Here is a 17,741-nt window from a genome sequence, read left to right on the forward strand (position 1 = left end):
GTTTTCTCAATTCTATGCATATATCGATTCTTTTCTACTCTCTTTTAATTGCAATTATAAAAATTCGGGCTTTTTTCATTTATAATAAGCTACATCATCGTACTTTAAAACACGATATAAATGTGTTTCTACTTATTTATAGATTTATTTATACGTGATATTGATTTGATTTATTTATCACATTTTTATATTTTTTATGGTACTTCTTACTTCCTTAATTAACTTTTAGATTTTCTAATATATCTAACGTAAATTTTGTGTAAAAAATGATTTCATTGCTGTCAACTATTTCATCAAAGTCATACGTGAAAAAATGGGATAATGATGTCCAGCAATAAAAATGGATTTCTCTATAAATTTCTCTTAAATACACAGTCTTGTGTATAATTCAATATATTTCTATATAAATTTCTCTTAAATATTTAGTTCAATGTGTAATTCAATAAATTGTTTTCATATTATTTTCCATTTGTACTCGATTTTAATCGATACAAAAATGTCATCACATTATATTGATAAATTAACCTAGATCTCTACTCTATTTCTGTCTGTCGTATTTGTAAATATCTGTCGTCAAGTATTGTTAGTTTTTTTTGTCGGAAAAAAGCGAATTGGAATCGATAATACTGTTTACGCGTCATTTACTTGCCTATGACGTTTGCGTTTACGGTAATCGACGGAGGCTTGGCAATAAGAACCAATGGCGAGACGATGTTTTTCTTATACGATTCTAAACCGGTTATTGCCATAAATTCCACATCATAATGATTAGAATAAACAAGTTACACTTGTATTCTTTTATCGAGATATTTATATAGCCTTCACATAAGTGAATGTTATATGAATATTTCGATAAAAAAACTTTCCCAACAACGTACACCTCCTATCGAATGTCCTTCCTTCCATAGGAAAAATTAGAAAAAGAAGAAAAAATAGAAAAAATTCTTGTAAATGTTTATTTACAAATGAAATAATAATGTGGCGATTTAAATGAATGCATTACTTTAAACTAAATAGGTAATGAAATTCTAGAGTTTAGTCGCAACATACTACAGGATTAGCATAATCAGTTCTGCGACAAGTGCAATTCATTAATTTCATAATTCAAAACATATTGATCACAAATTTTTTCTATGCTTAATATATACATAAATAATATTTAATTAACATTAAATGTGTATTAGTATTATATAATCGATAAATTTTATTATTTATCTTGTTCATATTATATATATGTGTTATATCACCTCTCTTTAGCTAGTCTACTTTTACTGATGATTGTATTACATGTCTGTGCATATATGCATATGCATTAATTTATTGCATTTTTAGAAAGCGTACATTGTATGATTAATCAATGTTTGGTTTCACAATTATCGAATATTTCTTACAATTGGTTCTTTTTTTTTTAGATTCTTTCTATTCAATCGGGATGCGTTCGATTCTAGTTGTTTTATCAGGTGTGCGAGAAGGAAAATGAAAGGAAGGAGATTTTTCACCGACGCCGAATTACATTCGGCGATCGGTGAGATTTGTGGGGAAAGGGAAGAATTTCCTGGAAGCGTGTCTTCACGGTGGCTGGACACGCGCTTCGCAATTCTCTTTGCGTCCTTCCCGCCACACCACCGTCATCTTCTCCCCTCGAGTTTGTGCAGACCACCATGCTTTTGCGAACAGCCTCTTCGGTGCATTTAGTGTGTGCCCGTAACGAGATCACGAAGAGTCGCGCTCTCCCAACCGGGAGGTATCAATAACGAAGTAAAATAAGTCCGTAACGCACCCCTCGAAAGAGAAAACACTTTTATGCGCGAAAAAATCGAGTGGAACTACTTTTCTTTTTTTTGTGGAGATATTGTTTTTATTAAAAAAAAAACTAGGTTTCTTCAGGATTTTACAGAAGAATTAGTTTGGCAAGCAGCGCTGATGTAAAAGGTAAAGAGAGAAAAACTTTTATATTAAATTTGACATCTTTTTTAATTAATTTTGATAACATGGTGATAGATTTATTTGAAGAGTAAATCCTTCTATATAAATAAAGATTTTAATAGAAGTAATTAAAAGACATTTTTTACAAAACGTAATTAGAGAGCCATTACTTGATTAAAATTCTCGTATTATCAATGACCCCCATATTGCATTCAATAGTCGCTTGAGATATATCTTTATAAAGGTGCACAATCTTCGTGCAATTACATAATGACATGAAATTATCATTCACGGCAGAAAATGAGATGCACATATGTTCAAGAATCAGTGACGGCAAAATATCAAGGAAGTGGGAATCACTTTCACTGAAATTACGTCTTATTGTGCCTTATTGTTTGATCAAAATTCAGGATTATGACGATAACGAACTGAATGGAACTGAAAAGCAATTAATTGCCCTAGTTATTAATTCTTAGTATACTTTTCCAAAGTAGTAAAATGCTTTCGTAGGTGAACATCATATTTATATATAAATCTGTTAAATGTAACTTTATTGCTACCAACACAAAAAAATACTTCTTACATCATGCGTTAAAAAAATGTTATATAAATATGAATTGGGGCGATTAGAAGCGATTTTCAGCTTTCTAAAATTTTACTCTCACATTTTTTATTTCATGAGTAAGTACTCATAATGCAAAATATCTGCTTTTCTCGACGAAAACGCGTATTTTTATAGCGCACATAATTAATTTTTGTTTTATTATCTAAGTCTGAAAATGAAATGATGATATCAACATACTCGCGGAAGCTCTCGAAATGCGGAAACAGATGTGTCAGAGAGAGAGAGAGAGAGAGACGTTTCTTTTCATTGATGCAACGAAGCACAATCTCGAATCGTTTATCGTACATATCGACGTTTTTCACATGCGAATGACTTTTCAGGCCGTCCGATTGTTTTGCTTCTTAAAGACCGGTACATTATGAAATCCTCGCGTTTCCGCGTAACAAGATCTCCGTAGTGAGCGTCTTCCTTATCTTTCTACACACACACACACACACACACACACACACACACACACACACACACACACACACACATACACACACACCAAATTGCAATCTTTTTTTTTACATTAATCGCGACTTGTTCTTCTCACATGGCGATTATGCAAAATATTATATCCCAAAATATTATTTGCTAATTAACTAAGCAGACAAAATAGAACAAAATATTATTTCATAATTCTTTACACAACTTTTTATACAATCATATAATTTTATATTTTATATTTAACATGCGACTTAGTCAATACCTTATTAAGCAAACGAGCGCTGCTTATAAAATATGCAACAATCTCTCTGGCTTTCTTTTTTTTCGAGGTGCGAATTTTTAATTTTTAAATCGTTCTCCGCTTCTCTATTCGTCGTTACTATATAGACACATCAAGAGAGCACTCGCGCGATGGCAATTATTACGGACAACGATTGTCCTAGCGGTCTTTAACTTTGCTTACGGTACGGGGCATCAATTTTGTCGTCTACGACCGTGACTTGTGTACACGTTGACTTGTATACAGATGCTTGGGACGTCGCACCGAGGATACTAAGGCATACCGTGACGTCCGTGAAGGGCTCTTAACGCCTAAAAATCCGACAATTATCGGTCGTTGTTTCATCTCGCCGTAGACGAGGAAACGACGTAATTATTTTTATCGCGCCTCTCGTCACATATGTCGAAACTGTTATTTTTTTAACGGTCTTTTGACATAAATTATATACATTCAATGCGTAAAATGCGCTCAAAAGAGCGATCTCGTAGCGCTTCTGAGATTGAAGAAAATTAGGAAAGAGCTCGAATGTGTGTTTTTATGCTGTTTAAAAATAATTATTAAATTATTTAATATATAATATAATAATTATTAAATTTAATAATTATTGCATTATTTAAAAAATAATTTAAAAGAGTTTTGAATGTGTAAGATTTAATTATCAACTTTTAAAATGTATGATGTACGATCCATAATTGATATATCGAAAGTTTCGATAGATTGATATATATTCAGCGTTCAATTTCTTCAATTTTTCTCCAAATTTGTATTTGTCCGTTTGCGTGCAAATGCATTTTTCAGAAAATGCGGAACTGTTGCTCGTAGACTACAGTCCAAATGCGCGATGGTCAGGCCGTCGGAAGGCGGTGGGCTTCTGATAGTCGGCTGGCTTCTGGCACTCCGTTCCATTGGTGCCGGTGCCCAGTTAGATTCCGATTACGGATGTCCGCCTCAGGAGAGAATATTGCCCTGCAGATGCTCGACGCGCGATATGGAGATTCAGATATGGCAAGTCGATGAGAGGCTATTAATCCCGTATGCTGAACAAAATGCCATAATAAATTTATGCTCAGGTGTAGCCATAGCGAGTTACCGAAAGTGCTGGAAGGCCTGAAGGCGGTGAGTCACTACATGGACCAACCGGTGGACGAACTGATCTTGGAGAACAACAACTTACCTAGTCTACCCGGCAAGGTGTTCGCGACTTTGCGAGTTTTGCGTCTGATGCTGCGTAACAATCGGCTCGAAAGGGTGTCATCCGGCTGGCTGGAGGGTCTGCATGATTCCCTTCTGGAACTGTTTATTGTCGAACCCGATCTGCGGTCTCTGCCTATGGACAGTCTGGAGAATCTGCAGGGTCTCGAGGCAGTGACGTTGCAGAGTCGCGTGATGAAGCGATTGCCCAGGTTCACCGGTTTGCCGAAGCTGAGGTACCTGCAGATCAATTCCCCGGCCTTGCTGGAACTCGCTCCGAGAAACTTTCGCGATGTTCCCAATTTGGAGCAACTGCATGTATTCGGTAGCCCGAGGTTGACGAAACTAGAGGCCGGCCTTCTTCGTGGTCTTCCTCGATTGGAACTGATCAACATTACCGATTCCGGGATTCACTGGATTCATCCGCGGGCCGTGATCGATTTACCGGAACTCAGGGAGATATCGCTGGTCGGAAACGCTATAGTCGATGCCAATATGGTCGGTCGGGCGTGCATGGATCTTCCGTCGTTGTCAGTGATACGTCTGGATCAAAATCGCATCAATCGCCTCAGTGAGGGCTCCTTCGTCGATCTCCCTGTCTTATCACGTATTTATTTGTCGCGCAATCACATTACGGAGATATTCGCCGGGGCTTTTCAACGGGTGCCGGCTCTCAAATCCGTGGATCTGAATCACAATCTGATCCACCGCATCCATCCGGAATTCTTTCCGCATCGAACGGGAAATGCGTTAGAAGAGATATGGCTGATTAATAATGACCTTAGCCACGTGGCCGAGATACGATCAGTGCTTGAAGCTCTGCCAAGGTTAAAATTTTTAGACGTCAGTCACAATCAGTTAGAGGAAATACCCTTCGGTGTTCTAAGAGGCCATCCCACTTTGGAGAGGCTCCATCTGAACCATAACAGGCTAGCATTTTTACAGAGAGAAACGTTTACGGCAATGCCGGCGCTCAGGGAGCTCAGACTGAAGAATAATTCCTTGTCGAATCTCCTGGAAGCTCCTTTCTGGAATCTGCCAGCGTTAAAAGTAAAGATTTTATTGCATTCTCTAAACATTAGTAATAGAAGCAAAAATTAAAAATAACATATTCTTTAGATTTTTTATAAGTAATTTTAAATAAAATTTAATTCTTAGAAATCACACACTCTTTTGATTGAAGCATCAATCAATATCAAAGATATTTCATCATTTTCAGTTAATTATGTCTTTGATTTCAGGGTCTAGATCTTTCAGAGAATTATTTCCGTCATATAGAGCCGCGCTTATTTGATAATTTACCGAATCTCAGACGACTGGATCTTAGCGGTAACGCCATTGGACTCATCGAACCTGAGTCCTTCCTCAATACTCCGGCGCTGGAGCACATCAACGTCTCCAGGAATGCCTTATCCGTTCTTCATCCCTTGACCTTCCGACATCTGACAAATCTATACGAGCTAGACGTCGGTTGGAATCGTATGCTAGAAGTAGTTCCTGGTCTGCCGAAGGACATCGAGCACCTTCACATGCCCATGAACCGTATCGTCGTTTTGCCGGTCGTGTCCTCTCAGGATCTAGCCCTACCTGCCCTACGATCGCTGGATCTAAGCGCGAATGGAATTGAAAGAATTCTGCCCGGCACGCTGGCCGATCTGTCAAACTTGAGAAAATTAAGTCTAGGCTATAATACCCTGAGAGTTGTAGACGACGGCGTTTTTGACGGACTCTCGAGATTGGAGCAACTGGACTTGAAATATAATCGACTGGTAACATTGCACGGACGAAGTTTTCGCCCTTTGAAATCGCTAATGGACGTGAATCTTCGGGGCAATCGAATGGAAGTCCTACGACCGGATATATTTCAGGAGAATGCACGATTACAGAGGATTGATCTGAGCAGAAATAATCTTGCTCAAATTCCTCACGCTACCTTCGCTAACACCAGGTAAGAATTTTAACAGATTTCATATAGAGAATTTAGAAAAATATATATTTGCAATTTATTTTTAAATACCTTAATAGTTTATTATTTAAGATATTTTATATATTTGTTTTTTTTTTGCATACTCACACACACATATACATATAATTATATTGTATATATATCATCATGTAAAAAAAATATCAATTTATATTTCAATTTTAATTCTTAAAATTTATATAGTGACAGTAGCAATTATGTATTAACAATGGAGGCAATTTTCCCCTCCTTTGTTACCTCGTGTTCTAGTGAAAAAGCAGTTTCACTCGTGGTTACTTGATTGCATCACTTTTAAATTAGTACCTAGAAAGTTCTTCATGCACACGCTAATATCTCTTTCTTGTCGTTGTGTAGCATCGGCCTGGCATGTCGACTAATTTGGGAATAACTTGGTTCACTTTTATACATAATTTTATTTAATCTTGTCCATCAAGTTTAATTTCATCGTATCGAAACATGCTCTTTCACAAAAAGCGTACTCTAATATAATATACTTTAATTGAATTTAAATGTAGATATATAAAATCCGAATAAGACAGATAACTTTTTAATAATAATCTATTTATACTAAATTTTATTTACAATAAATTTACGATACACCTTTCGCTCAAAGTTGGTTCAAATAACGCTGTAAAGAAAAATTGAAAAGGCATCCTAATCTTTTATACATTTTTGAATGTCTTTTTGGAAAAGAGAATAGATCGTTTAATTTTCATTCCCCCACCAAATGACAACGATAATGTTAATTACAGAGACCTTCGTGAACTATACGCCTCGCACAACACTTTGACCGAGTTACCCGGATCGCTGCACGGCTTAAAAGTTCTTCGAGTTCTCGACTTGAGCTTCAACAAGCTGAACATTTTATCGCCGGAAACGTTAAGCAGCCTTTCGTCCTTGCTCGAGCTAAAACTCGTTAGAAATCGCATACGAGAATTACGGGAGGGTGCGTTTGACGGGTTGCCGCGGCTATCTCTGATCGATCTCGAGGATAATGATCTTAGAGTGATCGAGAGGAATGCGATCAGAGCCTTACCGGAACTACAGGCCGTCAGACTCGGCAGGAATCGATTGCAGGTAAGATTTTTAAAGTATTTAATTTTTTAGAGTCTTATTCAATAAAACTGAAATAATTTTTGTTTGATCAAAATAAACAAAACTTTGCCCCTTCATTAAATTGAAAAGTTTAAAAAGCTTCATATGTATGATCTATAATAAATGCATAATATTATTATCTGATTTTTATATAAAAAATATTTTATATATAAATATTGAGTTGAATTAGCTGGGATCCAATGCGTAATTTTCTAGTCTATCCCAAGCGGCGCTTTCACCGAACTACCGCTGCTGCAGAGTGCGGAATTACAGGAAAATCGAATCCAGGAAATTGCTAGTAATGCCTTCATTAACGTGCCACACTTGCTATTCCTTAATCTAAGTCATAATAATCTGCCGGGATTGGAATACGTCGGCTTGGAGAGTCTACACTCGCTGGAGGTTCTCGATCTCAGCTACAATCGTTTATCAAGAGTCTCAAGCAATAGTCTGGCAGCTATGGAGTGGCTAGTGGAATTAAAGGTATAATAAAAAAATTTTTACAATTTAAATTTTAAGACATAAAATATATCACGTATCTGTCTCGCTCCAATATATATAAAATTCGTACTTTCAAAATATTTGTGGGTGTGTAAAGCGACTGCGCAATTTGTGAAACGTTCATTTTGTGCGAGAGGTAATCTGTAAAGAATTACAAATGAAATGGTTAGAGCGCGAAAAGCGCTTCGCTAATAATGGAGAATACTTTCTCGTCGAGAGTGAAACTCCTTGCGTGAACCATGGTGCGAGACGAGCCGTTCTGCTGGCGGAGCAATTATTCGTATACTTGCATCGTTAATTAGGGGAGATAGCCGAGGCCGCGTTTTACATAGGCCGTTTTCCTTTCTGCATGCAGATGGACAACAATCGGATTTGCGCCGTGCACGGTTCGCCTTTCGATGACATGCCGAGATTACGGGTACTGAGCCTGCGAAGCAATCGGATGACCGCGGTTTCCGAAAATGCTTTCAAAAGACTCAGATCGAACATTGCTGTTTTGGATATCGACGGTAATTCGACATTAATTGAATAAATAAAAATAAAAAGAAAATTAATCAAATTAATTATATTTAAGATAAAATATATCGATTCGCAACGGTTTCTCTCAATAAAAGCATCGTTTAATATTTGCATATTTTATCATATTTTGCCTTTATATTTACATCTTTCTCTTATTTCCGAGAAAGGAAATCCATTATCCTGTTCTTGCGGCATGCTTTGGCTACGAGGATGGCTGCAACAAGCTTCCTCGGAGGGTCCTAGATGCGCCGACGGTTCTCTTTTTAGAGAACTTAGATTATCGCGTCAGGATTGCCAGCGTGAGAGATACGTCGAACCGGTCCATCCAGGATGCGAATCCGAAATGATTAACGTTGCAACGCCTTCGGTTTCTTCATCTGGTAAGCCAACTAATAGCTGAATAGCTAAAAAAAATTAATCAGAAAGTAAATTCAGAAAAATTAAATCTCATATATCTATATCTCACATTATCTATTATTTAAAATATTTAAAAATCACGTATTATATATTTAAAAATTACGTTACAATGATGTGTTTTGTGATTACGCTTTAACTATTTTAAATATAATTCATTGATTAATTCTGTGTGATGTCATCGCATTTAAAAATTTATAACAAATAATTTTGCCATATCTCATTTTTGCGGTTTATTAAATTATATTGAAACTTGTCAGTGTTTGGAGTTACAGAGACGGTGCCGTTATGGATGAATCTAAAGGACTCGTCGACCCAGAAGCCTTCCATTTCTCAGGATTCTGACTATTTATATGAATACGTGGACTATCACGACAATGGAAGCGACACGAGCACATCCACGCCGTCCAGCGTGTCTACCATCAGAGTGCCCACTCAGACCGTAAAGATCATTCCTCCACCACCGCAAACACAAAAGAATCAGATCCAGAGGAACGAAACGTCACCGGTGAAAAAGAACCCTATGATGCCACCGTCACCCAGCAGCTCCGGCTTCACCTTCTTTGGTCTACCTCTGCCGAGCATGAGTTTCGATTTGTGGGGAAATTCGAAGAGGAAAGCCGAGAGGAAGGAGTCCTCGGTGTCATTGGGTAGGCCCAACCGAGGACGTTACAGATCCTTTCCTCCCACGGAACCGGAAATTCACAGAGGTGGCTTTGTGCCGCTGCCGCGTGCTCAGAGCGGATTTGTGCCGATCGCCGATCCTAGATTAATGTACGAGAAACAGGAAGCGAAGCGCGAGAACATTTCAAAATCATTGAATACGAGTAATAATACGCAGATGCCGGAGGAACGTCCACGGAAAAGCGGAAACAGCACTGTCACCAGGGTGGAAAAGATCGTCTCCAGGACCGGGAAGCCTCGGACGAGTCTTCGGGAACGAGAGGAATTAATCACTGCACCGACATTCGACCGATCGACTAGTTCGAACAACTTCAACTCTCGTAAGATCTTGCCCGACGTCAATAAAATCAAGTAAGTAAATCGTTCAAATTACTTTTTTTATAATATTCTAAATTTAACATAATCCGATAAGAAAAAATATTTTTCAGACTCTTTGTCACAATTGTTTAAATTAATTTTTATTAATGATTTATAATTTTAAAAAATATACATGTATGTATATCTTGACATTTAAAAAATTTTTTATGTTTAAACTTGCTATTGTTACCGATATTCGTTCCTGGCTAAATTCTTTAAATGTTATTTTTTTCTTCCTTTAGCTCTGATGTGTCCAACGCAACGAAAAGTAGTGCATCGATAATTGTGGAGGAGTCATCACAGGAAGCTCACGAAACGTCGGTGTCCACCGAGATTTATGAGGATGAGAGTCTAGAAATAGACTCGAAAGAAGTTAAATTCATCGAGAAGCCACAGATGGAAATTGCCAGTAGAATAATTTGGACCACACCTAAAACGATAACGACGGGAAAATCTATAATTACCAAGGACATTGTGACGGCAGCGATGGATGTGGCACCGTCACCGAAAAGCAACATCAAAGATTGGGATATTGAGATATCCGAATATGAAAAAAATTCAACTCGCTTGAGCACTACTACAACTGATTCTTATGATGAATCTGGTATGCTAATTAATTTTAATAAATATTTTGAAATGTTTAATACACTTAATATCAGATACATTTCATCATTAGATCGCTTGGTTGTTAAATTTGTAGTGGTCTGCTAAAATAAAATCTGATCTTTAAATTAGCAGACAAACGAGACAATTTTGCTATTGATTTGTGAATTTTTGATCTTAATTAATGAGACATCTAATGCTAAGAATCCGTAAATAGAATTTTATATCAATAAAAAATCGGCTCTAAATTTTTATAAAATCTCGCGACTGATATAAATAAATTACAAATGAAATAAAGAAAAGAATTTTAATAAATAAAAATTTGTTTATATTATAGACAATCCACAAGTGGTAAAAACAGATGTGCCGCACTTCTCCGTATTCACGTCCTCCACATCGAATCCGCGCTCGAGAGAAACCACGACTTCTCGAGAAACGGAAGCGTCCGCTTTGTCCGCGCTTCTGGTCCCAGGGGGACAATTATCATCTTCGGGATCCTTGGGAAATTTACGTCCGCTCGGTAGATCCACGATAACCAAGGTCGCATCGCCGTATCTTAGTCACAATACCGAACAATTGCGGGAGAGACAGAAATCGGCCGCTGCTCAGAGAAGCGCCGAGATCGTCGATCACACGACGACTGAGATTCAGAACGAGGCGTTCGTTATCGATGAAGAGGCCAGAGTGCTAGATGACAGTCCTTTCAACTGGTACTTTCAACATTATAATGATACGAATTTGGAACCTTATGTAGGTATAGCTTACAGTGGTGCCGCAAAAATCGATATGTATCGATGGTTACTTTTACTCACTCTTAGAATCCTAATATAAAGAGATTTGGAATTCTCTCATAGAGAAAAATCTATAAATAGATTTTATAAATAGACAAATTTATATATCGCTAAAAAAATGACGAAAGAGAGTTCATAAAAGGTAACATAAAGTGTAATGTATCTTAATGAATAGAGCTATATGTCTCTCAGATCACAAATCATACATGTATAGGCATGCTGTAATAATCCCGTGCAATGTATACAGTTGAACTATATATGTATCTATATATATTTTGTTCGAGACGTATTATATGTACAAAGATCATGCTCGTAGATGTATTTGTGTTTATATATATATATTTTTTTTTTTTTGGTAAGATATATCTAAAGCATTTCTGATAAATTAATAAAGCAATCTAAGCAAATAATCATTTTATTAAGAACATAATACTTTCTCTTTTTTAATGGAACGATTTGTCTATTTTCTCAGAAATATATTATTTATGATATCTATCATAAATGCTGCTGAAACTTTAATTTATTTCAAACATATCTATGGTAATTTAAAAAAGATATTTCTGTAACATCAATTAATCTAATGTTTAGGAGAATTAATGAATGGATTGAAAACAAATATGGAAAATTGTCTCTTTTTTATAGAGTACTATTGTTTATATATATCAATGAATATTTGTTAATTAAAACACTGAAAATATAATGGTTAGAATGATATTCTATAAAAATGTCTTAATCCTAAATTCTTCGGTATATTTACTACACCATTCATTACATTCAAAATATGGAAGTGTTAAGTTTTCTATTCTTTTTTGTGCCTAATATTTTAAAAACTCACAGAATTATGCCGGAACAGTTCAAAAATCACAATATGCTGTTGTAATACATATTTAAACTGTCATCATTATTTATAAATTGGATGTAATTCTGTACAAATTGTGAACAGACTTGCTTATTACACACAGAATCGATAATTGTCCTCAACTTTAACAGTTCCAATCTTGTAACTGAGCAATGTTCCAATCACTGACTTTTAGTTTTCGCCTTTTCCTCTCCTTTTTTCTCCTCTTCTTTTTTCTCTTCTTTTTTTGTATCCTTCTTTCCATCCGTTTCTTTTTTCTCAGCATCACGATTAGTCAGCTTGTTGTTGATCAAATTGTGTAATGCCACTATAGACCTAACGAGAGCTGCTAGATATACAACCAACATTTGATCATTTGTCTTTACATATAGTGAATCAACAAAGCTACTTTGAGTCATGTCTGGTAATAAATTGAATATATCTTGAAGCTGGTAAACAATTTGATGATTTATAGGTAATTTTCCACTGCCAACCTACAAAAACAATTTATTTCCGGATTTAATCAAATAGTTAATTATATCAATTAATAACTAACTAAATTATTTTCTTCCACAGATCAATATATACCTGAAGCAAATAATCTCTAATTTCCCGGATTTGTTCGTGAAGACCTTTCAAGCCAAGTAATTGATTGGTGATTCTTTGACTGAGTGTACCAACTGTGGTATCTTTGATATCTCGCAATAAATGCTCCACTCCTACTTCTTCTGCTTCTTCAGCTCCAATTTCACTTGGGATGTGTTCAAATGTTTTGGAAGTAGGGGAACCATCCTATGGATAGATTTTGTTATTATATATTTTTTTAAAACAGATAACAGATAACATATAACATAATGTATATAATGTATATGAAACATACATCGTGTACTTCTTCAACCGCTTGATACGCCTCTGTAGGAAGTCCAAGATCCTTTGGTTTGGCATCAATAATCACCAAGACTGAATTGGCGCAATATCTTCTTATTAATTCGTTAATGGCGACATCATTCTGATGTAGCTTGGGTCCAGTGTGGTACCAGCCTACCACCTTTTCACGAGCTAAAAATCAACAAATGTGGAATTATAATAAAAAAATCCTTTCATATAAACTTTATAGAACTTGCACACATTATTCACAAGTCTTTACCATTGACTTTCTTGAACATTCCGTACATATTTTCCAGATAATCATGGTCAAGGAACCATACACTTTTATCCTTGTCATCCTCATCAAAGGGCACTGAAACATTAAAATTTATTATTCAATACTGTAAACCTTAAAAACATTTGCGATTCAATTTTTGACACACATTTTTACACAAAAAAGATCTTTATCTTATTGTATATACAAAACATTTCAAATAACATTGCAGATTATCGTGGAAATCTTAACCTGCAAAACTGTTTGATACATCCAAGATTCCCTTGGCTCTCCAGCAGCCTAAAAGTACACCAACCACTCTCTTTTGATTTCCGATTTTTCCCATACGATTAAAATGATCCACCACGCTTAATAGTACCAGCGGGTGAACCACAACTTTCGTTGTCACAACCTCTTGACTCGGCATTTTTAGGAGCAATTCTGAAAACGATACACAGAACAGAACACAGACCGTGAAATCACCAGCCGCCACTAAACGCGGTCATTTGAAGATGACAAGAGTGGCATGTGGCTGTGGCATGTTGTACTGTCAAGTTCCTCGAAAAGCGCCATCATATACAGCTGAAGAAAAAAATACGAACATCTATATGTATATTTTTTTTTTTTTAAAGAAAAATAATGAGACAATTTCTTATATGTAAAACGATACACATTTTATATTATTATATAATATAATTTCTCATTAATTTATCAATTCAATTTTTGATTAGCGGAAACTTGTCTTTCACGTCTCGTTTTTCGTTAAATAACGTTGGTAAGCATGGATAAGCATGAATGAGAAAACAACATACTGTCAGCATTGTCGACAAGTTAGAAGTAACAACAGGTTTTAGCGAAAAATATTTCAATTAATGAGGTAATACATTTTTGTCACGTATCAAAATATATACCTAGTAAGTAATTAATTATTTGGAGCACGTGTTTGTATATTTTTTTTAAATTAATTCATATTAATAGAAAGATTTGACAAGTCAGATCCTATAATGTAAGTCGTCACTAGATGAATCTTAATGCAGATGCTACCAACCTCTGAAGAATGTAAAAAGCGCGAAATTGGAAAGATATATAAACAGCAAAGATAAGATCTATAAAAAAACTATGTAATGAATACGAGTATAAAGTATAAGTAAAAATATGTTATTATAATGTAATTATACATAATCGAATTTTTCAAGAATATTTAATAAATTGGAAATATATTTAACAAAAGTCAATATAATGTTATGTTTTATTAATTTTTATATGAAATGATGTGCTACAATTATTTTAGTAAAATGAGAATTAATTCTAGAGTAGACTTTCTCAACGATGTGGCTTATTGACCAAGGAATTTTTAATCGAGATAATACATTGTACTTATATAACATTCATGTTATTGCAGGATGTCGAAACCCATAGTGTTCGTGACGGGCAACGCGAAGAAGCTAGAGGAATTCACCGCCATTTTAGGAAAGAACTTTCCCCGGCAGATAACGAGCAAGAAGATCGATTTGCCCGAGTATCAGGGCGAGATAGACGACATATGTCGAAACAAATGTCGAGCCGCGGCGGATCTAATCAAGAGTCCGGTAATTATTGAGGACACTTGTCTCTGCTTTAATGCATTGAAAGGTCTTCCGGGGCCTTATATCAAATGGTTCCTCGAAAAACTCGGCCCCGAGGGTCTTCACAAAATGCTCGATGGATGGGAGGACAAATCGGCAGAGGCAGTTTGCACGTTCGCCTATTGTTCCGGCGAAGCTGATGCCGAGGTCCTTTTATTTCAAGGTCGAACTCAGGGTACCATCGTGAGTCCACGGGGTCCCCGAGATTTTGGCTGGGATCCTTGCTTTCAACCACAGGGCTATGATATGACTTACGCGGAATTACCGAAGGATAGCAAAAATAAGATTTCTCATCGCCGCAAGGCGCTAGAAGTATTGAGAGATCATTTTATAAACAATACAATTTAATTTATATTATTTCTGTGTAAAAAAATTACCGTTTCTTTTACGTATTTTTTATCATTTTTGTTTTTAAGTTTCTTTTTTTCCGAAAATATATCTAATATCGTGCTTATTATAATTTTTTAAGAGAATAACAATTTTTCTGACTATGTTATATCTTTGCAAGTTATAATAAACATCATTAAATCAAAAGAAAGGTCAGTCATCTTGATTATAACATAGAAAATAAATCTTACAAGATGTAAAAAAATGTGCTTCTATAATTATTGATATATTAATTATAATAATTATTATAATTATTATAATTAATATATCATTAATTATAGAAGCACATTTTTTTACATCTTGTAAGATTTATTTTCTTCGTTATAATCAAGATGACTGACCTTTCTTTTGATTTAACGGCGTTTATTATAACTTTTAATCCTGAGCAGAGTATAAGTTGTTTTGTCTTTATTTTATAACTTGTGCTCTGACCTATAATGTTAACGTTCGATATCCATTCAATTTATCAAAGGTGATTTTTTTCCGAAAACAACATATGAATTTCAATGTCTCATTACGATGATAGTTCGAGTCGCACCGGAAACATATGGAACAATTTGCTGATGAACTTGAAACTACTATGGTACCACACGATTGAAGATCTGATAATTTTAATTTCCACAAATCACGCGATGTGTTTAATCGACGACTTCCATCTTGCAAATCTTACGTGACGCAACAAATTGAAATATAAAGTCATAAATAAATATATTGTAATCGCTCAGTGGAAGATATTGTTAATCATACGAACCGATACCTCTCGTACACACATACTCATAATTAGAACTGTAAATCGTGTGTATATGAATAACTCGAATCATTGTCGCCGTTTATATTTTTTATTTAAACAACATGATTACGATTACCATTTATACGTATGTAAATAATTTAGAATTAAATGCATGAAGAGTTAAAAAAAGTAATCTTTTATGAAAAAGGTAGATTGGAGAAATGTAACATATAATATCGCTTTCTTAAAACATCAATCTTAATAATTTTTATGACATGTATATATTTCAAATTGCTGGCAGTACGCAAATAGTGTTTAACACAATTTTTACATACATATAACATTTTTAATAAGATTTTGCATAAAAATGTTTATTCAGTTAAAAGATTTGTGTACCTAATATATTACTGAAGAAGTTAAACTGGTTGTTAGTAATCGGTATCAATATAAATAGAAGCCAAATATATCAGCTAATCATTGAACGTTTAAAAAAGTAATATCTCCCGAACGAAACCCGACCCATTGAAGAAAATCATTGTAAATTGATTTTAATACATAAATGTATAAAAATGTATAATTTTGCATAAGTTTTTAATAACATGTCACTTGAAAACTCGATATAATTCAAAGAAACTATTAATATATTTAATATATTAATATATTTAAATTCCACTGACAATGAGAGACGATTATATATATTTAGCCAGCATAACGAGAAATGGAAATAATTGTTTCCCGGTATAATTATTGTTTAATAAAATGAACAGCGTGATGCTTGCGAATGAAACTACATATAACATAATGATAAGCATATATAATATATATATATATTATACGCATAACACAACGAAACGCGACAGATAAATGTACTTTGGCATGTTGTTACGTGAAAGCACTGGTAAACAGACAATCATAGTACGTTTTCTTTTTGTATATTGAACTGCCCGATAATTATTTTTAATTTATTTGGTATTAATGGAAATTGCTCATTTAATTTATCGTAATTACTCATTATCATTTAATGCAGAAATATTTGGCAAGAGAAGAACAGCTCTCTCAAAATTGTTGAATTATTTTGCAGTACACAATAAAAGATGCATTGAAAAAATAACAGAGAATATGACTGTATGATAATTGAAACGAGGAAAATTGCTTTACGCTAAACCTGATCCTCTCTATTTTCTCTGTTTTTTCTTTTATGCTAACAAGAGATAATAATACCTCATATCTTACGTAAAATCGCGACGGTGTTCTTTTAATAGCGATTCGCGCTTTGAAATCAACAAATGCAAGAAAAAAAACAAATCTTTCTACCGAACAGCTGCAATCTCTTGTGCACTTTCATCTCGGCTATTCATATCTCGTTATTTTTGCGAAGTCGTTTTTTTTTAACAACATTGCTCTTTGCAATATTGCATGCACTTAGTTGCATCTTATGTGATTATCTCATAATCGTCGAAATATTTTCCGACCGTTCGGATTACAGCAGCATCCGACTGAAGAAGTGTGCGGCGATCGTTTCTTATCGTTGCATATGAATCACAGGTGATGCGATTACATGGCATGCAAACAAAGATAAGATCGCTAAATAATTATCTCGAGAAAAAACAAAAAGAACTAA

General features: G+C 35.0%; 3 protein-coding genes across 5 annotated transcripts; 2 read left to right on the forward strand and 1 right to left on the reverse strand.

Moving 5' to 3' along the window:
- The first annotated feature begins 1,709 nt into the window (after nucleotides 1-1,709).
- Nucleotides 1,710-12,332, forward strand: LOC126857419 (protein artichoke). Of its 3 annotated transcripts, none has more exons than XM_050606819.1 (11): nucleotides 1,710-1,932; nucleotides 4,059-4,265; nucleotides 4,331-5,501; nucleotides 5,693-6,399; nucleotides 7,188-7,512; nucleotides 7,747-8,013; nucleotides 8,387-8,540; nucleotides 8,718-8,930; nucleotides 9,225-9,999; nucleotides 10,248-10,609; nucleotides 10,946-12,332. In XM_050606819.1, exons 2-11 carry the CDS (start codon nucleotides 4,102-4,104, stop codon nucleotides 11,437-11,439), a joined length of 4,632 nt encoding a protein of 1,543 aa, XP_050462776.1. In that variant the 5' UTR covers nucleotides 1,710-1,932; nucleotides 4,059-4,101; the 3' UTR covers nucleotides 11,440-12,332. The 3 variants fall into 3 exon arrangements, with proteins under 3 accessions (XP_050462776.1, XP_050462777.1, XP_050462778.1); XM_050606820.1 differs by having other exon boundaries at nucleotides 9,234-9,999; XM_050606821.1 differs by having other exon boundaries at nucleotides 9,240-9,999.
- Nucleotides 12,129-13,898, reverse strand: LOC126857454 (26S proteasome non-ATPase regulatory subunit 7). Its single transcript, XM_050606898.1, has 5 exons — nucleotides 13,631-13,898; nucleotides 13,385-13,477; nucleotides 13,118-13,296; nucleotides 12,826-13,029; nucleotides 12,129-12,731 (listed from the first exon to the last, which is right to left on the reverse strand). Exons 1-5 carry the CDS (start codon nucleotides 13,803-13,805, stop codon nucleotides 12,420-12,422), a joined length of 963 nt encoding a protein of 320 aa, XP_050462855.1. The 5' UTR covers nucleotides 13,806-13,898; the 3' UTR covers nucleotides 12,129-12,419.
- Nucleotides 13,899-14,158: 260 nt separating this feature from the next.
- LOC126857464 (inosine triphosphate pyrophosphatase) lies at nucleotides 14,159-17,331 on the forward strand. The gene is made up of 2 exons (XM_050606917.1): nucleotides 14,159-14,255; nucleotides 14,781-17,331. The coding sequence occupies exons 1-2, from the start codon at nucleotides 14,251-14,253 to the stop codon at nucleotides 15,349-15,351; spliced, it is 576 nt and encodes a 191-aa protein (XP_050462874.1). The 5' UTR covers nucleotides 14,159-14,250; the 3' UTR covers nucleotides 15,352-17,331.
- Nucleotides 17,332-17,741: the final 410 nt, after the last annotated feature.

Source organism: Cataglyphis hispanica, chromosome 21 (assembly GCF_021464435.1).
Source record: "Cataglyphis hispanica isolate Lineage 1 chromosome 21, ULB_Chis1_1.0, whole genome shotgun sequence".
In the NCBI taxonomy this organism is placed as follows: domain Eukaryota; kingdom Metazoa; phylum Arthropoda; class Insecta; order Hymenoptera; family Formicidae; genus Cataglyphis; species Cataglyphis hispanica.

Bases quoted from the DNA above. Each gene is read 5' to 3' on its own strand.
- LOC126857454 (XM_050606898.1), bottom strand. From the start codon at position 13,805: ATGCCGAGTCAAGAGGTTGTGACAACGAAAGTTGTGGTTCACCCGCTG. The intron at 13,297-13,384 runs GTAAAGACTTGT...GTTGATTTTTAG, and splicing joins AATGTTCAAGAAAGTCAATG to CTCGTGAAAAGGTGGTAGGC. The intron at 12,732-12,825 runs GTATATATTGAT...TTGTTTTTGTAG, and splicing joins TTAGAGATTATTTGCTTCAG to GTTGGCAGTGGAAAATTACC.
- LOC126857419 (XM_050606819.1), top strand. From the start codon at position 4,102: ATGGTCAGGCCGTCGGAAGGCGGTGGGCTTCTGATAGTCGGCTGGCTT. The intron at 7,513-7,746 runs GTAAGATTTTTA...GTAATTTTCTAG, and splicing joins TCGGCAGGAATCGATTGCAG to TCTATCCCAAGCGGCGCTTT. The intron at 10,610-10,945 runs GTATGCTAATTA...TTTATATTATAG, and splicing joins TGATTCTTATGATGAATCTG to ACAATCCACAAGTGGTAAAA.